Genomic DNA, 27,669 nt, shown 5'->3' with positions numbered 1-27,669 from the left:
TTTAAATGTTCCGTCATGACATTTGCCTGTGCTTATTGTTACAATCGTGGATGGCTGTCAGTTTGTTTACGTGTTTGATCACTCATGTATCGGTGATTGGTGTATCAACTAGAATGAAGATTTAAATTTAATTTTACGAGTGTTTTTTAAAGTTGTGATGATGATAAACACTAGTGGACATTGGTGAATATTAAATATTTATTTATATTTACTGTAAAGTGAAAATAAAAATCGTTCTTTTGTGAGATTTTATCGGATTTATTGGATGGATCAATAATAATAATCGCCTTAAAATAAATTACTCTATAAAAACACTATTTTTTAAACGTCGTAATATTTAATTTTAATTTAATTTCTTTAAAAGGTTTTAAATTATTCAGTGTTTTTTTGAGTGTCATTCTTAATATTAATTGAAATGTTTGTTAGATTAAATAATGGCGGTTTTTTTTTATCTTTCAACGCTTTTTACTATTAAAATTATTGCCAAAAATTTCAATGCCAACATGCAAGTTCTACCAGGTATTCAAACAATTCGTTGCGTTCAAAATTACATAACACTATAAATATTATATTTTATTATTATCAGTGTTTTTACCGCAATCTATCGTGCGTAAATTAAAATACTTAACGAATAAAACAACGGAAAGTCTCAAAAACAACTAACAATAAGTATTTTTTTTTTAGAAATAAAAATATAATAAATATTTTTGACAAATATTTCGTAAAATTAAAATAAAAGTGGCTTTCCTATCGCCCAAATATAAAACTGGAATTTATCAATTATGTAATCATCTTGAATCAATACATTTTAATATGATATAAGTTTACTGAGATAATCAGTGACAACGCACGGTAGGAAAACTCGTTTCGTACTTTCAAATACAAACATCTTTTACGAAACGAGTTATTTAAAAATAGCCGATGAATATTCGTGTTTAAGTGATACAGCCACACACATCAGCTACAGTGGCTGTAAATTCTTTACTTAAATACTAGTAAGCAAACAATTTTTGGAGAACTAACTAATATTCAACACATACTTGCTGGGCTTAGTTTTTGAGCTAGGTAGGGCTTTGGGTCACCTGTATTGTGAATTAGTTATTCGACAGGTCTGATAGCCTTATTTATTTATTTGTGCCTGTGTACGTAAGGACGACTACAAATAAACATTTGTTTACTTCCAGAAACTCAATCCTTATCGAATTGTTCTTTTAAAATATAAATGAAATAATATAATAATATTTTTATTTGTAGCATATAAAAAGAGGAACACGACTGACAAGATAGGAGTACAGCTCTTCAACTACCGTATTGGAATAAAATTGTACATACCTACTTATGTAGCCATAACAATGTTAAATCGCTCTATCAAGAATAGAGTTTTTATTATTATTATATTATTACTAAATATGTAGCAGAACTGTAAATACACAGACATAATGTAAATAACAGAAGTCAAATATACAAAAATCTCCAATCACAGATCAGATGTTAAAACGCGTGCATTTTCGCATGCATGCGTGTATCTTACCCGAAGATTGTGAGTTCAAACCTGTGCACCTCTGAATATGTGCTTAATTTGCATTTATAACTTATTTACGTCTTATCTCGTGCTCAGCAGATGCCTGCATCGGTTGGTTGAGTCGTCTATAGCAACATTGGATCAAGACTAATCAATTTAACTTTAACTCATTTAATATTTTAAAATAATATAAAACTTAGGTTCATAATTCCATATTAAATTGTTATTTACATATCATTCCACCTGCATGAGTTGGTTATTACATGAGTCGTCTATAGCCACATTGGATCAAGACTAATTAATTTAGCTTTAGCTTATTTAATATTTTAAATTAATAAAAAACTTAGGTTCATAATCCCATATTAAATTTTTATTTACATATCATACGTTTTGTTTTTTACAAACAAGCAAAAACATCCATGCAAGCGTCTGTTGCAAAATATTAATCACTTTTTGCGGATCTACAGTTGTTGTTTTATAAAAAAACAACAGTTTTTCCAAGCAGGAATCACAGTTCTTAACTTATCGCTGATTCAAATTAATTATTCAAATATTATTTTATTCCACCATGCTGCAATGCGGATTGATGGCATCATTTCGCTGAATTTAGACACATGCCAGTTCCGTCACGATATTTTCCTTTACCGCTGAGCACGAGATGAATTACAAACAGAAATATGAAAATTCAATGGTACTTGCCTGGGATTGAACCCGCAACCATTGATTAAGAGGCTCGCGTTCTAGCCACTGGGCCAACTCGGCTCATTTATGTTTAAGGTCAGTTATTTAGATCAAATCCTTTAATTAGATTTGCAATCAAATTATCAAAAGAAGCAGTGATTGAAAAATAATAAAATAAAATAAATATACCAATAGTTTTATTCTTATATCTGTAATGATATAAAAATTATAAATCAAAATTACTTAAAATATGATAGACGTTACTTTTCATTTACTCATATATTGTTTTTAAACGATAAAGAATTCCGTAAAATGTTAATGATTCAAGTAAATCAAGGAAAACACTAAAATCAATTATAATTTTTTATTTAACTGCCACCTGATAATACATATAAAAATAAAATAATTAATGTTAAAAATTTAAATAAAAACTTTTTGGTGAGTATGCGATCCCGTCTGAATAAGTACCGATCTCTCATCACAATACATATTCTCCCGCCAAATAAGGTATACTTAGTGTTATTGAGTTCCGGTTCCAAGGATGAAGTGAGCCAGTGTAACTACAGGCACACACAAGGGATATAATTAACATCTCAATTCCCAAGGTTGGTAGGAGGTACCACAATGACTATGTAAGAGATTCTTATCTCATATATTAATAGCTGCACATAAAAAAATCGGTTATGCTCTGATTTTGAAGAGCTCCAGCCGTAGATATGTAGAAAATTAAAGAGGATTCTTGATTGCAATTCACTAAATTGTTACAATTTAACAAATAATTAATTTTAGAGAGCGGAAAGAAAGTTACTGGCCAGTTAGAGAGCAGTACTACGACTGTATAAGAAAAAAAATGAAACACATAAACCAAAGTTAAAGTAAAATGTTTTTGTTTCGATAATTTTTTTTTTTATTAAAATAAGGTTTAATAATTTTGGCGCCAAACGTAGATGAATGATTTGCACTTTACAATGAAATGAAATAAAAATAAAACCTGTCATAGGTTTCGATATTCCTAAAATATCTTTTGAATACACGCGAAGTTTCGCGGGACACCCACTAGTTTTTTACTATTGTAGATATTGACTACGCTTATAATATAATATATAATAATTCTTGATACTCAAACTATACCCATACCAAATTTCATATAAATCGCTGCAGCGGTTTAAGTTTAAGGAGGAACCTGGAAGAGTTATTTTCGCATTTATAATTTTAGAATAGATTTCACTCGTACGTCCTTTACGGCCACATTTTTGGCTTTACTATATGGTATTATAAAATTTTTTATTTTTTATTTTAGTAATTATTTGGTTATATTTAAAACTAGTTCTATACTACTGAATTGTAATTAGATTGCTGCACGCATTGACCCTACAATACACTTACTCAAATTTGACACGAATACGCTTTCAACCGGACCAGAATAATCGCATCGGAACATTAACAATGACATATAATTTTCATAATTCACTGTTGCATTGCAATAAGCTGATTTCAACGCGTACACGGTCGCTATTATCAAGATACTAATGATATTATCAAGTTTTGTTAAGTTACAGAATGTATGTAAAAAATCAAGATACATTTAATGTCTTGCTTACGATTATGTTTCTATTTAGTCATACCCGCTATAATCCAATGACTCTGTAAAACTCATCATTTATGAATGTTATAATATCTAGATTTTAAATTAATATGGTTATTTTTTTTATTACTAACAGTATTTAAAACGGGATATTTACCATGTTTTTTATTTTTATTTAGTGGAGCTCGATGTTTCAACATTATCTACGAATGTCTGAAATATCGAGCTCCACCAAATAAAAATAAAAAACATGGTAAATATCCCGTTTTAAATACTATTATAATATCTAATTGGCAAGTAATTCAGATAGAATTCTTAGGGAAGTACCTCTTTGTGGAAGTCCGTCGGGGTAAACGTCGCAAACTCATCTTGGTTTGGAATTAATTCCATCACGCTGTTCTGTTGCAATTCGGTGGATAATCATGGAAGTTCTAGATAAATCAATATTATTACTGTATCCATGTAATTATATTGTTTATCAGGATGTTATTACGCGGGGTGTCGAGTCGATTTCATGCTTGAAACGGGTCATTATAGATCGCAATCGCGAAATGATTATGAAAACAATCTTTGATACCATAACTGATGACTGATAATGCAACTGCTACAGTGCGATTCAAATAAGAACATATTGTATTCATTGTTTGTTTTTAATTATTTCTAAACCAATTATAACTTGGTAAATAACTTTTATAAATATATTTTTTATAAAAAAAGTTTTTCAAATTTTAAAATTGAATATCTTATTTAATTAATTTTCTTTGCTAGTCGTACTTGTCAAATTACAGAAAGATAGCGGTATCAGTGACGTTCGCTTTGTTATTTGAAAAACATAATTTTGTGATAAAAATAAGTCAAATAATTCCATCCCATTTCGTATAATTAGATTTAAAAGATTCTGTTTTTAATACTGGAATGTTTAAAATCTTCATTACTCAGTTGATGTAGGTCAAGCTTTCCGTCATTTTTTATCACGTTAGTAATAGACTGTAAGGGTTCCATCCCTCCTCTCCTTTTTAATCGAAGGAAGAGTTTATTCCACCACGCTACCTACCGCGCTTCTTGCTTGCTTGCATTGTTTTCTATCATCATCTTAGCATTCGAAAGATATTAATAAAGTCGAAAATATTTTTAAAAAGTTATCGCAACATAGAATTATTAGACATACATTTAAGTACATTTTAAAATATTCGTTGTTTTATAAACATCGTATAATCATTTCATCAACTTAATATTGTTTATAAGTCAATTTTCAAACAATGTTTTGAGAAAATCAACGTCAACCAATGAACAAATATGACTAATTATTTTGATTAATGTCACGATATTTAAATAACACGGATTCGCTGTGTTCTAATTGTTTGATAAGACAATGACATTCTCTGTTCTAAACCGTGTACTTGCTAATTGATGTTAATCATCAAGTAATCAATCTTTTCATACAATTTAATTACATTTATACACAAACAGTAAGGCGTACTTATAGAAATTTGCATTATTATAATATTAGATTGACTATAATTCTTTATTTAAATAGAAAGAAAACTAAACTTTTTTTTATCAACCAAAACTGCCAGTATCATTAAAAATGTATGCGATGTGGTTGTATTTCTCTGAGCCCAGTTAGAGAATTTTGAAAAAGACGGCTCTATGCAAACAGGTCATAACAACATACATATAATAAAAATTGTTACTAATTTAACGATATTGTTTTTGTGAATTTTATCAGTCAAAGGCAATTGTTGACAAAATATTCCTTTACATGTATGTGTTCAATACAATCACTTATCAATAAATGCGTTTGTATATTTTTTTAACTAATTTGACTCCAGTTTTGCAATGATATTTAAAAAAAACATCTGCATATTTCAGTACGAGGATTTTGCAACATTTATTAAAACGAAATTCATTACGATGATACCTGATATAATATAATCAATAATATTTTTGCAACTTAACAATGAAAACTTTATTTATGTATATATATATATATATATATGTATATATATATATACATATGTATATAATAAATCGATGGTAAAATATGAACGGACTAGTCCTCAATCGCAACTTACTTCGACCTTATTAAAATGTTTTGTATCAATAGTCGTAGTACAATTATTACAGTATCGGTATTTTTAATTTTATAATATTATGATTACATAAAAATAAATAATGATACTCATAACGTTAGTTTCCATTAGTGTTACATTATGACGTGGTTATTAACGATCTCTGGATCGACAGTTGCTATTGTCTAACATTAACCGACATGCGAACTTTAATTGCTTCGCTCGCTGCACAAAGTCCTGGATTCCAATCCACGATCTTATTGAAATTGTTAGCTGCTTCAGAAAGCACTTGAATCCTTCGTGTGTCTACTATATCTAAGGTCGTGGTATTAGTAGCAGTTTATTTGTAGCAATCATACGTGAAATTTTCTTTGGTGTTGAAAATATTTTGTTATGTTTGCGAATGGGTTTAAATAAATTTAATGCTAAGTGTATGCCACTGCCCACATAGACACTGTAATAAATATTTAGCGCCTTATCAATGTAACGAAAGATCCACGCGCAACGAACCTTTGGAACAAATATGTTATGTCTCTTGTGCCTGTAGTTACACCGGCTCCCCAGTCTTCAAACTAGACCTCAACAATACTAAGTTATTTTGAAAATGTTACTGAAACCGAAAAATACCTAACCTAGATGTATAAGCATAGAAACGTTCATCCTCTCTCACACAACACACACTCTATTGTTTATTTATTTATTTATTGGAAAAGTTACACCATCAACGTATCACTAAGCACTTAAAATTAATATCTGACTTGGGTAACATACCAAGTGATACGTCTTTAAAGGTGTTCACTTTATTTTTGGGCTACTGATTAAAATGACTAAGATACTGCGTGTCTGGATATTCTACACTAAGGTTTTAAAAAAACCACCAATAAAGTATACAAAGAGATCTTAAATTAACGTAATATTTTATTGTAACGTGTAAATATATTCAAATTCCACGCGAGCAAAACAGGTAGTAAATACATAAAACTTTATTATTATACGGTTGGTTGCCTTCTACGTATCCATCTTTCGATCTATCTACGAAATATTCATTGAGAGGTATATTGTGAAATGAATTATAGTTTATATAAATGTATTTCGGTATGGAGTAATTAGCTCTTCATGTAATTACAAGCGCACGTGAATACTATGTTCACGAAATTGCTTTCCGTCTTCATGGAGTCGTCGATATATATAACACCTCGTCTTATTGCCTCCACTGGTGACAGGAGGGCTGGTTCGTTTTTAGCCCAGAGGATCGGAATTGCGATTCAACGGGGAAATGCTGCTGGCATTCTTGCCACCATTCCACGCGGTCAAGATTTACACAGTAACTATTTTTAATTCATATTTGTATATATATTTAAGCACTTAATGTTATCTATTTTTTTATCAGTATTTGTTAAAATAAATATTTATAGCAATATAGTATCGTTATATAAAATAAATATTTTGATAAAGTTTTCCAATATTAATTTTTTTTTAAAGAAAGCCGTAATCAATTTAATAAATAAAAAAACAGTGTTATGGGACACCCACTAAAATAAAGAATCCTTTAGCAACCTTTTTTTGTATTGTATAACAGGCACAAAAGAGATAAATCAACACCGTTTGAGAGCTATTATTTAAAAAAATATATGCAAAAATCGTAATAAAATTATGTATATAATATATATTGGACAACATCACATACATTACTCTGATCCCAATGTAAGTAGCTGAAGCACTTGTGTTATGGAAAATCAGAAGTAACGACAGTACCACTAACCCCAACACCCAAGACAACATAGAAAACTAATGATTTTTTTCTACATCGACTCGGCCGGGAATCGAACCCGGGACCTCGGAGTGGCGTACCCATGAAAACCGGTGTACACACTATTCAACCACGGCGGTCGTCATAGTACGTATTAAATATAGTAAAATACGAATGATGCTACAGAGACATTCGCTTATAAACAGTCAAACGTATAAAAATATTACAAAAATATCGTAATTGTCGAAGTAACAGACAGAGCACTCCTAGCTCTCATTCGCCAAGTATCTGAAGATGCGGTATGATGATTTACTTGGTACTTGGTAGGGCTTTGTACATGAAAACATGAAATCAATACTTGTTAGTATTAAATTTAAAAAAAACCCACTGAGTTTCTTTCGTCGGTTATTCTCAGGTCCGAGGTATTAATTTCCGAACCGGCGGTAGATTTTTGACTATAAATAAGTAAGTGTAACACTTCCATATTGAATGAAGATATTTGACTTTGACTTTCGACAAACCTGTCTGAGTAAGTAGCAATCACTCATCATAAAATAATTTTGCGACCAAAATCAATATGCTAGTATTTTTGTGTTCCCGTTTGAAGGGTTATAAAGCCTTAGTAACTAAAGTAACAGGCACAAGGGACAAAACACCGAGGTTGACGGTGCAATGAATTGGATTTATTTCTGACAGTGCCAATGTCAATGGGCGATGGTAACCATTTACCACCAGACGACCCATTTGCAGTGTACAAAAACTGCAGGAGACTGCCGTATGTCTTGTACCCAAGACGCTATTTATTCATTTGACCAAATATTAATAATTGGTTATCCATTTCATCATTGTCTTCTATTGACCAATGACCAAACACATTCAAGCCAAAATATGACTTTGAATAATCAGTCATATTATTTTGAATACTTACCTCATGGTTAACGGACAAGTGACAAATTAAATATCTTGTAGTAACTTTTTGTGACACATTGCATTTTTTTTAAATATTTTTATATACATACATATATACCTATTTAGTTAAAATTGTATTAAAACATTACAACATACCAGTATTCCACGTTTAAAATTATTTGATATAATCACTCTTATTTTTTCATTAGCTAAAAAGTTTTATCTGTGTTATACGCTCAAATTTGTACTTCGGTACTAATATTATAAATGAGAAAGTAACTTTACCTGTCTGTCTTTACGATTTAACTGCTAAACTGCTTTATCATTTTAATGACATTTAGTACAAAGGAAGTTGATACCTCATAAATAGTCATAGACTAATGTATATATTATACAATTTAATTTTTACATCATTTGAGATATATTTAAGATAATGAGATGTTTTTAAGGACTTTCGTCACAAACAAAATCCAAGCGGACGAAGCCACGGCTTCGGCTAGTTATACGTAAGATAACAAAAAAGATCTTCAAATGAATCGATGTCACACATACATATTTTGATAAGTACCGTATCCTTGGGTACATTAAATATAATAGGTAATCATTAATATTACTGAAGTATACAAACACACAATTAATTAATCGTGGCTGAATGCTTTGTTGAACATAATTGTATACATACACATTAGGGTGTCCCTTAAATTTCAACTTCGATATATTTTTACGCATACCTTCTTAAAACTTTAGTAATAACCCAATATTGTCTAGAAAAAATTTTAAGCCCGATTTATTAACGACAACCCGTGCCGACTTGCGATTTAAAGTTCTCCATACCAGTTCCGCGGGTATTGCGCTGCGACCACAAACTACGTATTGTATTTGACATTTTTTTACGTTATTTTTAAGATTTTTAATGCGTTATTGTTTATTGAAAAATATATTATAAATATGTCCATAGAATTACGAAATGATAAACACAATATTTTCATTATCGGATTGTCAGCCATCAAATAAAAGGTGCAAAATTACCATCTAATCGAAAGGTTCACAGTCAATAGTGTAGATGAAACTTGTCCAATATTCTCGAAGTTAAACTGACTGTCAGTAAAGTGCAAATCTTGTGGATAAAAAAATCAAAAAGAGGTGGAAATAATGTCATAACACCTGAACTTGTCGCAGCTTTATGTCTATGCCCAATAAGCATAAGAGACTCCGTTTATATTCTTCATTCGGTTTTAGAAGTGCTTATTCTGCAGAAGCAGAAGCAGAAATTAATAAATCCTCGGTTCAGAGAATTATTATGAAGATAAAAAAATCCAGGGCAGAAGCAATAAAAACTGACTTTCAGAAAAATGTACCTGACGAAGTCACAGACTTTTTGGATGGCAAAATATTAAAGTTAAAACTACTAAAGCTGAGACACAATATGTTTACAACAATATTACATACTTATATTTACACTATAATATATCCTATCGAAAAAAAAAAGTGACCGGACCATCATTGTATGGGCACGAGGAGAAAAGGTAAACTTCTAACACCTAGTTTCCGAATTCGTAATGTATTCAACATCCTTCTTGGAGATGGATGTAGTCGTTTCTATATTTATAATTTTATTAATAGTAATTTAAATTTAACGTTAAAAAACACATTTCTCCTACAAGATATTAATAATAAAGCAGAGGTAACTTAGTATTTGTTGATTCACAGGAAGGATATATATTAATTTAATTGTACTTTATTGACAAAAGTTCTACAATTTAAATGGTGGAAAAGACTAACTTTCCGAACCAGTGGCAGCACGACGATTCAAAATTGCTATTATGAGCCTACTTGAATAAAGAATAAAATAGAAGAATCATTTGGATTTGTTTTGTTAAACCTTGACTCGAATTCCCTAAGGCGACTAAAGCTCCTATCCAAAATGTGTGCTTCTTAAAGGCGCTTAAAGAGTATGAAAATTAATATAAAAATTTGTAAAGTTTATATAAGCAAATTTAGCCATCACTCATGGTATTTTTGTGAAGAGACAGTCACTGTATCACTTTTTAATGATAAAGATAATAACAAATGAAAGTGATTGCCAACTTAAACACGGATAAAAATTCACATTTTGGCAAACGTTAAGTTTCATCCAAAATAGAACTGACCTAAAAATTTTTGTGCGTTTTTTTACATTACTTGATGTATTTATTTTTGTTATTAAAATTGTTTTTCTTTAAAACACTAGATTATTTTGTATCGGAAAAGAGCAAACAATTTCTTTCTCTAAATAATGGTAATGCTACTTTTTGGAAACTAAAAGAAGAATAAGTCGTTTGATCGTTGTAAATGACTCTGCTGAAAGGGCGGTCAAATTAATGCAAGATTTTAACGGAATTATTACAGTTGAAAAAGAGTAAAAACAATTCTTGTTGTACTGTGTCCAGGAACATAAAAGTTTGTATGCAGACTGTAAAAAACTACATTAAAGATCAGTTACCCCTGACTGATTGTTATTATTTTATACTTTTAACTAAAGAATAATGTTTATCTTATTTTATTTCAATCCTTATTCACTTCATTTGTTGTATTTATATATAGTTTGATATATATTTATGTTAGTTTTATAGCGGACAAAACTATCAGGTAAATAAATGACTTTTAATAAACTTTGTAGCGTGGTCGGCACGGGTTGCGATAATGTTAAAAAGATGAAAGTTCATATTTGAGTATGTTTTAGCATTTAAAAAAAATAGAGGGTATGCATTTCGAAATTCAAAAAAAAATTTTTTTGGTCATATAAGGGACACCCTAATACACATGTTTGATTTGTAATTAATGTATTTGAAGCCTATCACGCGTAAGATATCATTCAATAGATAATAGGATGATAAGAAAATTAAAGACTCCATAAAAATTTATTCCACAATCAACAGCATTAATAAAACGCACGTTGATCCGTCCAATACAAAACATAAGCCAATTATCTGTGACTACGTTTTATCATTATCTGCGCTTAATTGATATCAAACAAATATATCGGACAAGTAAATAATAAAGGCAATTATTGTGTCTGTCACGTTGACATTAACTGTGTTAAATTGAACATTGTAACTGTGACTGCCGTTCGTGTTTAAATCGAATTAATATAAAATGGAAAAATATATAAACGCTTAAAGAAATATTTCATTTCTGAACCGACGATAAAATTGGTAAAATGTCTGAAAAACAAGAATCGAAAGCGAACATTGAAGAAAGACCTTTAAATAAAGAAAAAATACATAAAAAATATAAAGACAAAGGATTTACAGAAAAACTATGGCATATAAAGGAAAACATAACCGTGGAACCGTTGCTAGCCGGCCTCATTATACCAAGTGTAATATCACGATTCGCAATGGGTAATTTTAATTTGGACAAAGCTTGCAGAGTAAATCTGGGTTTCGGAGACGAAATATGTGATGCATTAGTTAAAAGAACGACCAACAATTATTCTACATACGAAAAAGAAGTGCAAACTTTAATATCATCAATAGACATTTGGAAGAGCATAATCAACACTGGTTTACCGTGCATACTGATCATGTTTCTTGGTGCTTGGAGCGACAGAACTGGTAAAAGGAAACTCTGCATATTACTTCCGATTGTCGGCGAAATTGCGACGTCTGTCAACAATTTGGTCAATGTTTACTTCTTCTACGAAATTCCTGTTCAAGTGACTGTATTTTTAGAGACGTTTTTTACCGCTGCCACTGGCGGCTGGGTGACAATGTTCCTTGGTGTATTTAGTTATATAAGTGACATAACATCGGAGCAGTCGCGAACCTTTAGAGTTGGTCTTGTCAACTTTTGCATGACTGCAGGACTACCGATTGGAATTGGAATGAGCGGAATCTTGCTCCAAAGAATGGGATACTACGGAATATTTTCTATGACTACTGGACTGTTTATCGTCGTATTTCTCTATGGCTGCTTTTGTTTGAAGGAACCCGATGACTGGCTCAGAGATAAAGGACTGCCTGTCGTAAGTAGTAATCAACTCTTTATATTATTTTTAAGATTATTAAATATTATTTTTAAGCTAACCCATGTGTTGGATGAAAATATATAATATATAATACATATATCTACATGTATACACGGATACACACGTGTACCACTCGCTTGTTTCATATTCTACCGCCAGACAGCATTACTTTGCTTTATTGTGTTCCAGTTGTGTCGGATGAGTAAACCAATGTAACCAACTACAGGCACAAGTGACATAACATTTTAGTTACCAAGTTTGGTGGCCCCGTCCATCAACCTATACTATAAATAAAAATCTATGATTACATATGGCAGCTGAGGTACGGCATTCATATATAATTTCTCTGGACACTTCATTATAATGACATCTTAACATGAGTTTCCGCTAAAATTGTTGCCCTCTTTTTGTGAAGCCATATTTTAATATAAAAATGATTATCATTCAATAACAAGCAAATAAATTATAAATACAAATTCATATATTTCAAGATGTTTTAACCAAGACAATAGCTCATCCTAGCAAGTGATCCATTAATGTATAAAAACCCTCATTTGTTTTATTAAATCTGATCAAAACAAGGTCTGTCTGAATGTTTAAGTGATATTGTAGTTCCGGAACAAAAAAAAAATTTCAATAACTCCTTTTGACTGGAAAGGGCTTTATGTAAATCGGTCAGTTTACCAACCTACAGGGGTTGGCAGAGAATACCAAGTACCTCATTCATCAGTTACTCCATTGCCAAACATAAATACTTTTGTAGATATTCTGAAAGGACAGCAAAGTGGCTGCACAGATACAGAAACAAAGGCAATTCCTTAATTGCTATACGGATATTTTGCCTTATATATAGATAATACTTCTTACGATGACAATATGGTCAAAGCTGACCATATTTTATTCCATACTTCTACTCGATTAAATATCATTAGCTCATCTATAAAAATAACTCTTATAAGGATGTATAAATTTAGTTCAATTTATTTTGCACGCGAGATGTTCGGACGGTTAACTAGTCAATCGTAATCATATGATTTTGCTGACTTACACCGATATTTATATATTACCATTAAGTTCCAGACAATGGATCTTATTCCTAAATAAATATAATAATGTAATCTCTATCTTAGAAAACTTAACACGTTTATTTATTCTATATATTGTTTACAATAACTAATCAAACAATACAGTTATAACATAGAATGTATATTTATGAAAAGTAATTATATATTATATATAGTTAAATTATTGTATGCTGTATTTCAGTCTACAAGTATTAGATTTATTATTATTGTTCCTACAGTAACGTCTATCGGATACGAGCTATGAACTATATTTTTTATGATATTCGTAGATGGACTGTGAAATTGCCCACTTGATGAAAGTGACCACCTACGCACAATAAATATTAGCGCCTTAACAGTACCCTTCCTTAAAACACCAATGCGCCACCATCCTTCAAACTGCTACACAACTATACTAAGTATAGACGATAGAATATCTGATGAGTGGATGATACCTACCCAGACTTGCGCAGAGCTAAGCCACCAAGAGAAATTTGATCGTAGTATAATAAGTGTAATGTTTTAATTTTGTTCCTTATCAGTTTCATTTGTAACCTTTAAATTCATCACACATGATGGTGGATTGACTCACAATCGCTAATCTATTGATAAATTTATTACTAATAGATATGATACTAAAAACTATTTAAAACACACACACACGCACACACACACACACACACGAGAAGCATTTATTAGTTTCAACAAATTTGCTTTAGTTTTATTTATTTAATTTGACAATTGACAAAAGAATCGGTAAACAGGAAAATTTAATTTAAGTAATATACATTGAAAATAATTTTATTTATAAAAGTTATGCTTTTTTTTGTTCTTATTCTAAGAGTTTACGCGTCGATTTTGTCTTCTGATATTGTCCTGGGTACTATATTATAAGTGGTACATGTATCGGGTTACCTAAAATCGTATGCAGCAGTTTAGCTAGTAATCAATAAAAGAAAAATAAATATTTATGTATAATAAAAAACACCAAACAACGTAAATGTTCCGATACAGTTTTTCTTAAATAATAAAGTTATTCATATAAGGCACCGTATTGGGGAATAAATTAAATATTGTTTGAGGGAAAAAAGAATAATCTTCTGATTATTAAAATTCTAAACCAAATTCAAGTAACTGAGACAGTAGAGATGATTCAATACACGTGGAGCTTTGTCGATGATTGTAGGCGGAAATCGAAGCAAAGAACTAACTACGTAAAACAAATAAAACGATTTTAGTTTATCATTTATAATTTATCTTGCACGCGTCACGGTTTATTCTGCCACAATGCTATACTATAGAAATGTGGCGCACTAAGCTCTTCATTCTTCTTAATAAGAAACTTATGTGGGGGGGGGCTGCTTAGCATTGAAATATTAAATGATACTGTGACCGTTATCCAGCGACTATTGCGTTAAAGTATCGGTGTCCAATTTTTGTATGTATCAAACAATGTTATAATTACTTGGTGGTATGTACCACCCACTCATTAGATATTTACTTCATACTTTTATTTTACGCCACACAGAAAATAAATAATAATATATATTATTATTATTACTTTTTAATTTATTTATTTATTAATATAATTCATTTCTTTAATAATATAATAAATAGATATTCTGCCGCCAATCAGCAGTACCTAGTACTGTTGTGTTCCAATTTGTAGGGTGAGTAACACTGGCTCAGTGTAACTACAGGCACAAGGGACAAAACCTCTTAGTTTCCCAAGGTTGTTGGCACATTGACGATGTAAAGAATGGTTAATATTTCTTACGACGCCATTGTGTATGGCTTTGGCTATTGTATATAAAAAAATATATACATTAAAGAAAATTCAAACATTGGACTTGCTTCCGCGTGTCTAACAAACTACTTGATAATTTTAGGTCAACACAAATATTTCAACTTGATTAGATTACACAATATCAAATACCTTTGAATAAATGACTTTAATTGTGATTATGTATTTATCTCTAACATGACATGCACAAATAGCATGAAATTAAATGTATGTGTTTTAGCACGATTCGCAAGCGATGGTCAGCGAAGCGTCAAATGATGAAGACGACCGTGGTAGCTATGTCTCTAAATTGTATGTTATTGCGTTGTGACCTCGCTGCTTTAAGAATCTTTAGTAAAAATAATCATACAAAAAATATTTATTTCATAATGATCAATTAAGTATAGATTTTTTATTGTTTTAGGGTTACCGTTCTTCAATATACCGTAACTTAAACTTTATAAATTAATGAAATATTATATATTATAAAAAATGCGAATCATGGAACTGTCGTTGCGTCGTGTATGTGAGTGGATGTAGGTTGCATATATCTATGGGCGTGCGCTGGGGTACAGAATAATTCACTGAATTCAATATGTTTGATTAACCTCAGTTTTCGAGACTACGTAACTTGACCTCCACATCCGCGTAGATTTTTATTGCTAGCGATTTAATGAGAATTATTTTGTGACGTCAAAGCGTTAATAACTAATTATTTTTTTATAAGGTTGTATAAGAATGACAGTTGTTTTATATGCTGTCTATTAGTAAATTTCGGGTTGAATGCAGCTAAACGAAGAACTTTCTTTTTCCTTCTAGTGTTAGACCTCGAGGGATCATAATGTTTAAAGATATAATAATCATTCTACCTAGACTTTATTTTTTAAACTGGTAAGAAAATAAATAATAAATGCTCTGACCAAATATTTCTTTTATAGTTGAAGAAAATAATATCGAACTTAATTCATAATTCAGTTTAATTACAAACTAGAATTGAAATTAAAATTGAAACCTAGGCATGTACACAATGTAATTAAGTTTTTTTTTTTTTAAACGAGATATCAAACTATATTTTGTCATAATGAATGGAACAAACCAGATGATAAAGCAAGTAGATCTAAACCATAAATATTTATTTCAATTCCCAGAAAAAGCATGACGCTATATATATAAGCATCATAAAAGAAATTCCGGAGTCAAAGTCAAAATCGTTATTAAATTTTCTCCTTTTCCCTGCTCATGTCTCAATGGTGTCGGTGCAGTCAGAAAGAATAAACACTACCCGCCCAAGATGCCTTCATGAAGGAACCCTGGCTATAAGAAGAGAATTCCATTTTCTAGCGGTGCGATAAAGAAATGTTGCCATATTTCTTCGTAAGCTATATTATGAGAATTCCTTAGTTTTTAAATTTGAATAATATAAATCGGTATCAATGCTTCTGTTTACAAGTAAAATACCAACATTACATTTTTTTCCGGTCGAATACACGGCTATTGACGTAATAATATCATCATAGTCAAACTGTTATTAGACCCTAAAGCTGCAGAGGTTATAATTATTTATTATAAAGTATTCTATAATTATTAATTATTAGTGACTATACGAATTATTATTAAATACTTTGGTATTTATATATGATTTGATAACGATAATATTAATGGGTAAAATTTACCGGAACCGGTAAGATAAATTATTTAGTTATTTTATATACTAAATTATATATGTACAAAAGTTCATTGCCCCCTTTGATTCGAAATAAACGAAGTGAATTAAAGTATTTGATCTGCTTACATTATCGAACTACCGATCACAATGAGTAATGTAAGGACGAATTTATCAACTTCAGTGTTTATTCCGTTAGCATCCTAAATGTCCACTGCTTAGCATTTCTTCTGGTATGAGAATGACTGAAGCTCATTGCACCTAAATGCTTCACTGTGTGTTTGTGGACTCGTACATATGGAACTTCATTGATTATATCTAAGTTTTCGATTTTTTAAATCGATGTTTTTAGGACCAAATCCGTCATGTTTATTTATTTTAAAGGCTTCCTGTCCATGTTTACGCCCAAGAATCATACATTATTACAAACACTATTGAAACCCCGCTGAGTTTCGCCGGTTCATATCACGTCCCATGGGTTTATTCCGAACCAGTGATAGCTTTTTAACAATTAATAAGCAATTAACGTTTCTATGTTGAAAAAGAAAGAAAAAAACTTATAAAGAGAAAAAAAGCAGTTTTAAATAGCCCGTTCGAGAGTGAGCTCTGCGAACAGTCTGGTGGATCTAGCTCACAAAAGTCAAACCACAAATGTGGTATTGTGGTATACAAAGAGGTCTTAAATTAACGTAATATTTAAAACTATTCTGTAGATAATATAATCAATTTCTACGCGAGCAAAGCCGCAGATAACATCTAGTAGCATATAAAAATATATATGATACATTTTTTATAGATAAGCTGATATATTTTTTAGATTAATAGTTATCGAAATAACCTATTTACATATATCCCACTGGTGGGCAAAAGACTCAGATTTTATGAAATAATAACCGAACATTACAGCACAAGGCTTAAAGTGTCTAATGAAGTAAGTCATTTTTGAAGTTTTAAAAAAAAAAGGTATTTGAGCGATTTGAAAATTCGTATCTTTAAAAGTTACAAAAGGTCGAATGTATTTTTGAAATTAGAATTTTTTTTTGTTTATACTCTTTATAAATAAAAGCCAGGCGCATCTGATTCGCAGAAATGTATTTTTTCGATTCAGTCTACGCCTTTAGGCACATGTCAAAAAAACAGCAACCTTTTTATTGTTCACAAATACGAATTATACGTAATAACAGTAATACTCAACTAAATATAACAATCGTTACCTCAGTTATCATTTATATTAATAATATATTTAATTAACCAGAATAAAATTCCATTCATTCCATATTAAATATCTATAAAATAAATCACAATCACTTGAAATGTAAAATTACAAAATCAAATTCAAAATTAATTTTAGTGAAATTAATATACTCAAATTTATTTGTTTTATGTCAAATTAATTAAATTTAAAATGGAATGTATTGAATTAATTTCCATTAAAAACATTAACTTCATAAAAATATCTCGGAGTTAATTCGTTGTATATGTAAATATGGATATCAAATAATATCGAATACCTACGAATTCAAATAGAAAAACCGAAATGGGTCATAATAAAATGGCACGAAATCAATCAATAATGCAAATTTCGGACATCACATTATGCAACAGCTATTGGTAAATATAATAACAATTGGTAAAATGCAATCAGCGGTTATGTTGGCAGTTATGCGGTTTTATTTAACACAATAATGTGCTTTGCAACGTTCGGACCGCTTTTAAACCGCGACCGTGAACGATTTCCACAACAATTAGCTAATTAAGCGGACATCGTTCATCTATTATTTATTTATATTTAATAAATTATGTGTTATATTATTAAATATTTAATCCCTTAGCGCCAATGCGATTATAATAAGTCTTGCTTATTCACACTTGTATTCAAAACGGAGTAGGAATTCAAAAAAAATATTCTTAACGGCTACATCAGTGACTACTATGAGAGTTACTAATTAAAGCGACTTCTACAAGACCGTCAAAAATATATAAAATGATTAAAACAAATCAAATTAAAATACTCTTTATTGTACACAAATAAACACATACATAAGTCACAATCAAGAAAAATGCACAAGAGGCGGCCTTATCGCTAAAACAGCGATCTCTTCATTCAATCTTAAGGAAAGAAACAGAGGTAAAAAAATATAGGGATGTACATGGCAGAGATAAATATAAAATTAATAAATCACAATTAAATAATAATATCTTTAAAATTAATAATGTACAGTAATTAATATATAGATACACATGCATATACATATGTACATATGTGTATCATAAACATATAATACTTTTATTGGCACTCGCTGTCACTTCCATCGAAAATTGCACTTTAGTGTTTTTATATCTAATCGGTTTTCCATCTACTCATACCAGATTGTGCATCAGTTTTTGTCCCGTTGAATCACAAAAAGAACTGGCTTAGGTATTTTTTGTAAAGCGCATCTATCAATCGAGAACGTCAACATAAGCCCACTGCCCGTATTGTGGCGGAGAACCAATCCACAAGCACAAACATTCCCAAGGGGCGGCGTTAGGTGGGCGCGAGCCGCAAACTTCTGCTGAGTACTTCCAGTGATTGTACACTAAGCTTAACCCAAATAAATGAGATTACGGCGATGTATATTTGATTGTGTTTATTTCTAACATCCTAATAGTTATACGTAATTTTTCTTCAAATTGTAACGTCAATATTGTTTTTAATACAATGAATGATCATATAACTATTAGCTACTTCTGTAACACAACAACACAGAGTTACTCATTTATATCTATAGTAATCTATGCGAATATTATAAAAGCTATATTAAATCTGTCTGTCTGTCCGTTGCTCTTTTATGGCCAAACCACTAAATCATTCGGTGCAAACGGTTACAGAAATTTGTTATAAAGTAAGTTTGAACTCCAAGGAGTTAGGCTACTTGGTTGTGCCTAATACCATAGGACCAACCAGTTGACAACTAGTAGGACAATAGATAACGCTGTAACAAAACAGGAAGACTTTTACTACAAAAAAACTTATCATAAATTATTATAAAAATATATATATAAATAATTACAAAATATATAATAGAACTATTAATTTATAAACTGTATATAATATAAACTATTGACTTTAATTTACCAAAACATGTCAACGAAAATCAAGTTAAAATGACGAATAATAAATCTACAAAGTAAATTTTAAAAAAAATCACGTCTGTGGTCATACGAGTGTTATAATTATAAATATATCACTTATAGCAAATACTTATGAAGGTGTTTAAGTGCCTGCGTGCTTGTGTGTGTGTGTGTGTGTGTGTGTGTTTGTACATATGTGTGTGTGTTTCTTACATGATGGTGTAGACAGGGCTATAAATTGACTATTTAATTAATGTTATCCTAAAACGTACTTAACTAATCATATAATAAAAAAGACTGAAGTAATACATTTTCAAATATAAAGATTCGAGTACTTTAACGTTCATTAAATATTACATCAAACAATCTTCATCGAAATTCCCTGAAGGTACAGCTTCAACCGATCACTAATAACATTGGAGCCGCTTTCCATCTTACGTAACCATTCAACGCACTCCAATTCTACGGAAAAAAATCAAAGCGTCCAACATCGGCCTGTCTCATTCCATTTACATATTTCAGATTGAACGAAGCGACAACAAGGAGGTATCGTTTTTCGATGTGACGCACGTTCTGGATACTGTCAGCGTCGCGTTCCGTGAACGACCCTCAAACAGACGGTCAAAAGTGATCCTCACTCTTCTAGCTGTGTTCATACTGTTCGGCCCGTCCATGTGTGAGTAATACGTGACTCGTGTGTTAAACATTTAGCGCACACTATTTCAGTTTAAATGTTACTTTTTGACTTTCAGGGGTCATTTTTAACGATATTCTTTCATGACATGTTTGAGTAGCTTTATATGTAATATTATGACTTCAAATATATTGCATTGTTTTAGAGATCCTCTTTTTGAACGCACCATTATGTAAATATTGTACTTTTTAATTAAAATAGATTTGTAATTATTGATTTAATATTCTCGCAAACGCCACTTAATGTTAATATTGTGATCATAGTTCACCCAGGGTTTGTATACTAAGAAACCCGCAATAATATTTGCAAGGCTCAATATACCATTGAGCTGCAGTAGCCAATTTAAACATCACATTTATTTTTTACACTATAAATATGTGTAAACATATCTCTGATGTTTCGAATATTTAAACGTCACACACATATATTTCCACACATACATGTGTGTGTGTGTGTAGATTTGGCATTACAGAGAAACAAGTGCATACTCGTATACTCGTAGCTTTACTTTTAGTATAATTCTGTAAAATTGCATAAAAGATAAAATTTATATAAAATAAAACTTTGCTCAACAATGTCGTATTAAATATTGTACAGTTTCAAGACATAATAAATAATTTTAACTTTAACATTTATGTAAATAAATTGTAATTATTTTTCAGCTGAGCATATTATATTCTATCTGTTCGTGAGAAATCGACTCAACTGGGACATGGTCAAATACGGCCTCTTCACAAGCTATTCCATAATACTGCATTCGTTTGGTAAATTAAACATAATTTCTATTAAGTACATTATCGTTAAGTGAAAGCTCGTTCCCCTCCAAAGGAGAGTTCCGAGGAGGTTTCGAGCTTTCCACCACACGACTTAATTTCAACCTGCAATCTTTGATTAAGATTAACCACTGTTAAACAATATTTTCACCACTGAATTAAGGCGGTTCTCAGTAAGATACAAGAAAGATACAATGATAATTTAAAAAAAAAACTCTTAAAAAATATCTCCAACAAAATATATATTGTTTTCTTAAGATTATATCAGATTAAAGAACATTACTTTCAAAACCTTTATTGAACTTAACAGGAAGAATAAGGTTATAAACGAGGGAATTCTAAGCTGTCCAAACTTTGTGTAAAAAGTTATTTGTTTCGGAAAAAAGTTTTTGGATACGTTTCTTGAAATAATGCGAAAGAAACTGTTTCGTATATAAAATATAAGGAATTTCTCGATTCAATGTTATAAAAAATTGTAAATGGTAAAACCGCAAAAAGTAACCGCATATATTTTTATATCTTGTCTCGCCTTGCATACCCTCATAACGAAGCCATTGTGAACAGCGCACTATAATCACCAAAAAAAAATAATTAGAGGTGTCGTAGTAACACCTGGTTGGAAACGAACGAACGAATATTGTTTTCGCTTTATATTATGTATTAAATAATAGACACAATTATATAAATAATTAAATAACCAGAAATGTTTTTTGTTTTATAAATCCCTTGTGAATTAAAACAATAACAAAAAATAAACCGTTTATAAAAGAAAGAGACGGAGAGAAAAAGAATGAGAAAGGTCGCCTGGAGGGAACTTAGAATTTCGGCTGTTTCACTCTACTGTGAGCTGCATAAAAGAACTTCGTTCTAAAAATCATGCAGTTTTAGCTATTTACTTTATTTTGTTTGTCTATATTATTACTCTTTCCATTTTGCATGTACTGGAAGAAATCTCTTCAGTTTTTTTTTATTATTTCTTTCTCGGTTTAATTCAGAGAAAATAAATAAAAAAAAAAAAAACAGACTTAGTTATATATATTCACTCACGAAAGCACCTCCGTGAAATTATCGTCGTGCGTTGGTATGAATGAGTGACATTCGCGCTTACACAATGGCTGAGTATCCGTAAGACGACTTAGGTTAGAAACAGCAAAAAAAAATACAAATTATATTTGAATGCCTATAATTTAACACGGAGCGGGGCACGCCTTCGCGATTAAATATCTATAGATCTATAAAAGATTATTATTAAACTTATAACTTAACTTCATGTAATGTTTTTGTTCCTTTTTCGAATTCCAACTTCAGTCGTTTTGTTTACAATGCATAAAATGATAATAATTGTACGGTTGTCCGATTAAATTTTTGATCAAAGCAGGAATAAGTGCGATTACACGCCTCGTATAACTTGAACAATGTTACGTAAAGCGGGAAGCAACGTTTCCGTAAAGCTCGTTGCACACTCCCTTGTCCGCTTTGTAGTTTTTATACTCTAAGCTTTATAACTGAGAATAATGGACGTTCATGAGACTACTTATATTGCTATCTTTGTAATTGTTGTGTAAGTTGACTACGAAAAGTTACCGTAGTGAAAATTAAGAATCGTATAGTAGATACTTATTACCAAAAGAGTCATAAATTAAGGACTGAAAACTTATACGAAATGAAATCATTTTTCCTAATGTCAAAATGGTTTTTTTTTATTTAAAAACAATTTTGAATTTAGAATATCAAAGCGGTTGTATAACTATAAAATAGCTTTTATAAAGATTCTTTAAATTAATCTATCTATCTGTTTTATTTAGGTAATATTGTTTTTGTAATCCAGGCTTTTTTGTTTTCAGGAGCGATGTTCTCTATAACAATTTTAAGCCGGAAACTCCAGGTCGATGACTCGCTACTTTGCCTCGTATCGGTCACCAGCAAATTCGTCGGTTCTCTTTGGACTGCCTTCGTCAAAACAGATATAGAAATGTATTTAAGTATGTATTGAATTTTCAATTGCTTATAAGCAATTAATCTATCTTATATTAAGTCTGTATATGTATATATATATTTTATGTTTGTATGAGACAAGCAGACAAGAAATCAGATCATCCGATGTCATCATTGGTCATAGATTAACAATATTTTAATGATAGTTTTGTGTGTAGGATAGGTACTATATTTAAAACCAATCTGCCGAAAAGCAGCAATACTCCGTATTATGTCTCGGTTAAGCGGTAAGTGGGCTAGTACATATAACATATTTAATAATAATAATAATAATATTTATTTGCCAATAACAGTAGTACAGAAGATTAATGACACATACAGAGTACTTAGAAAAACATTTAACAAGATAATAGATTAATGACCCCCATGCTAGGAAAATCCTGTGCTATGGGGACATTCATCCGTCCACTACATCTAATTAAATCGATGATGTTTTAAAAGTAGAATACACATTTCATATGGTAATAACAGATAAATAATTTTTGGTTTAATTTAATTTAATTTAATTTTCATATATATGCCCAAGAGATATGTATATCATATTGGAATTCATGGTTAGAGGTGCTTTGATGGTGTAATTTGTTTATACATCAAAACATCGTTCAAAAACCGTTCCAGTCTACTAATATCAAAATAATTAAAAAAATCAAGTACATATTTTAAACCAGCCAGACAACATAAATAATTTTATGTCGTCTGATTTATTTCATACTTTATATTTCTTATATCCAGTGTTGCATTGGCCATTCTATATTCAAACTTATATATTAAGTAATTTAAAAGGGTGCCTATAATTCTACCAGCTATAAAACATTAACACGTTAACAATACCTATTTTTTTAGGTAGGATTATATATGCAAGCCTTTCAAAGTTACATATATAAATATGTGGTCACTACCGCCCATAGACACTGGCGCTGTAAGAAATATTAACCATTCCTTACATGGTAAACCCACAACCAACCTTTGGAACTAAGATGCTAAGTACTTTATGCCTGTAGTTACACACACCCCTCAAACTGTTGTCAAAAAGTGATGGTGTTTGGCAGCATAATATCATAGTATTAGGCGGTACAAATATAATCTTGTAATAATTAATTAACATTTTTCCTTACAGTTCTTGTTAATTTTTTTTTTCGAACGATTATCGTTCTATTTTCAAATTTTTAAATTTATGTAAAAATTATTTACAGTTCCAGTCGCCGAGCTGCTAAACGGCACCACGTTTACGTCTCTACGCTCAATTATTTCAAAATTGGTCGACAAACAGGAAACTGGTAAATGGCACATTACATCATACATTCTGGCCACACCGCGTTTCGTTTATTAATAAACTATTTTTTCACCGTAAACATATCAATATAAACTTTATTAATATTACACGTTTTTTAAAAAATAATATTAAGTAATAACAAAAGTCTGTCCATAAACTAAAAACTTCAGGTAGAGGTTAGTCAATTCAAATTTTCGTTCATATATCTGGCTGTATCGCTTTATAGTAGGTTAGTGTATTGACAAATATTTATTTATTATATTTATTAACAATCACTTACAGCAAAAAAAAAATGTATAACTTTGTTTCATAGCTAAAGTGAACTCATTGTTCTCACTCACCGAAACTCTGGCGTCTCTGGTCTTCCAACCATTCTACTCCTGGCTCTACATGAAGACGCTACACGTGTTGCCAGGGGCGGTGTTCATTAGCAGCGCAATCCTGATTGTACCAGCATCTTTCATCCTCGCGTAAGTTTACTAACATATTTTAACGTGGTAACACTGTTACCTTTCCACGAAGTCGCAATTTGCACGGAAAAGAAGGGCGTTGAGGTTGATCTAATAAGTAAATCTTAACCTAAAGGTAGACCTTTCTTACGCGTCCATACGCTGTCGATTTTCTAGAATGTTCACATTTTTCACATTTTATACATCTGCGGTGAAACAAATTATCAGAGGGAAACTCTTATAGAAATTTTGACACATATGTTTTAATATATGGTAGAGAAGCCTGGTCGAATACGCTTCTTCGATGTATAATAACTAGAATCCGTGGAGTGGATATGATCATTAGGGATAAAAACATATGCTATTCCAGACTATAATTTATCCCTGTGCCAAATTTTATTCAAATCAGTTCAGCCGTTCTGGCGTCATTGAGTAACAAACATCCATCCAAACTTTTGCATTTATAAAATTAGTTAGATAACAATAACGATTTTAAAACCGTTCTGGTATTAAATCAATTCTCTTTTGCAGAACATTTTATGTACAGCACAGGACAGAATTAGGAAAATCAAGGAAAAAGGCGTTGGAAGCAGAAGAAAAGAGAGACGCAATATCAAAATTGCCCGAAAAACCTCAAATCAACGAAAATTCAACTCAAGCTGATTCAACCCACTTATAGCTTTAAAACAATACATTAAGAGAATAGCTGTTTGTATCAAATTGTTAGTTACAAATACATAATATACATGTTTGATTGTATCTTAAATTAAGAAGTTATATGAAATTGTTTCAAGAAAAATAAAATATAATGTAAGGTAGGTTATATATACACATATCATAAAATATATTTGTAATATAATTATTCATGCCAGTAATGAAACTGGTAGTTTAATAACTTTTTAATCAAAATCAAACGATACCAAATTATATTTTACATAAACTGACTACACACTAATATTTTACACGAAGACAGAAATAAAAATATATATATAAATAAATAAGCAACGTTATACTGAAACATTATTTTTATTTTGTATATCTGATCGCGCCGCACGAAGATAAGCTTCTAAATATAATTGAACCAAACAAAAAATTATTCATTTTGTATCGTCTTGTTACAGGATTCAATTTATTGTAAAACTAGCCTGAAGAAACTCAGTACTTACATTTCTTCTCAAATTGATGATTTATATATAACAAAGAAATCGATGTATATAATTAATAAATAAAAATCAACGAATCCAAACTCCACGAAATTTTATCATCTATGTAATAAACAAATATACAGTAAGTCTTGTATTAGTATTATTTTAATATAAAATGTAAAATTTAAGAAATCATAAGATTCCAAAATAACTTTGACTAAAGTATTATAATATTTATATTATAGGATACATTATTATTACAAATATATTGTAATGAAATAGACGATTATATATAACTTTTATATGTATATTTCATGTTTATTTCTTATTACTATGATTTTGTACATAAAGAAAAATTACGACGGTTAATTTTTTTCGCTCAAATACTGGACATCAATACGCTTAAAAAGATCAAAAAGATCTAGACATTTGTTTCGATGGATATCAGTAATTAAATATTTGGATGATTTAGTTAATTCGCAATGATAAGATCCAATTAAATAGAATATAATTTATATTAAGGCTCTTACAAGGATTTAAAAAAAAAAATTACGAAAGAGTTTATTGTTGTTGTTGTGTTGTTGAAGTGTATATTCTCACTGTAAATTTATCCTACTGTGTTTTTTTTTTATCTATGCCATATGCATAGAGGCAGTGACCAATCCACCTGTCCATTATTAAGAAATATCGGCTTTAGGCGGCCCTTCAAAGTATTTCATCTTGTCAGTAATTTTTCATGTACTAAAAAAACTATGCTGACGTTAAAAAAGCGAAATGATCAAACATCAGCTTGCTATTATCATCATCTAATAATAAGTAGGACTTTTATTATTTGATCTGTCGTATTTTGTATCGCCTTCAAATCGTTACGTGTACATTTCTGAACTGTCATTTAATATCCGGCCGGAAATTCTAGGCGTTTAATTAGAAGCGTTGAGAAAAATATGTTTCTCTTCGTAATAAAAATGTTATAATTCGACTTTACAGTGTAGGTACATATCTCAAGAGATTAAACTAGCAAAAATATTATTATTTAATAGCTAATCACGGAAAAACAGTGAATAACATTAAATTAAATTCAGATCTTGTGCAAGTTCGCCTGAGTAAATATCAAAAGATAATCTAGCTACTCATCATGATCAGATAATCTACAGCCAAGCAGAAATATTTTAGTAAATCAGAGAGCAG

General features: G+C 30.5%; 1 protein-coding gene across 5 annotated transcripts; it reads left to right on the top strand.

The window, feature by feature from the left end:
• Positions 1-59: 59 nt before the first annotated feature.
• On the top strand, positions 60-26,280 carry LOC113393229 (proton-coupled folate transporter-like). 5 transcript variants are annotated; one of them, XM_026630015.2, is made up of 8 exons: positions 60-183; positions 11,562-12,525; positions 20,675-20,828; positions 21,509-21,610; positions 23,464-23,601; positions 24,808-24,891; positions 25,201-25,357; positions 25,868-26,280. In XM_026630015.2, the coding sequence occupies exons 2-8, from the start codon at positions 11,719-11,721 to the stop codon at positions 26,013-26,015; spliced, it is 1,590 nt and encodes a 529-aa protein (XP_026485800.2). In that variant the 5' UTR covers positions 60-183; positions 11,562-11,718; the 3' UTR covers positions 26,016-26,280. The 5 variants fall into 5 exon arrangements, with proteins under 5 accessions (XP_026485800.2, XP_026485797.2, XP_026485799.2 ...); XM_026630012.2 differs by having other exon boundaries at positions 11,438-12,525; XM_026630014.2 differs by having other exon boundaries at positions 61-183; positions 11,550-12,525.
• The last annotated feature ends 1,389 nt before the right edge of the window (positions 26,281-27,669 follow it).

This window comes from Vanessa tameamea, chromosome 6 (genome assembly GCF_037043105.1).
Source record: "Vanessa tameamea isolate UH-Manoa-2023 chromosome 6, ilVanTame1 primary haplotype, whole genome shotgun sequence".
Classification (NCBI taxonomy): Eukaryota; Metazoa; Arthropoda; class Insecta; order Lepidoptera; family Nymphalidae; genus Vanessa; species Vanessa tameamea.
Note: the sequence above shows the minus strand (reverse complement) of the source record. Positions and strands in the feature narration are given on the sequence as shown.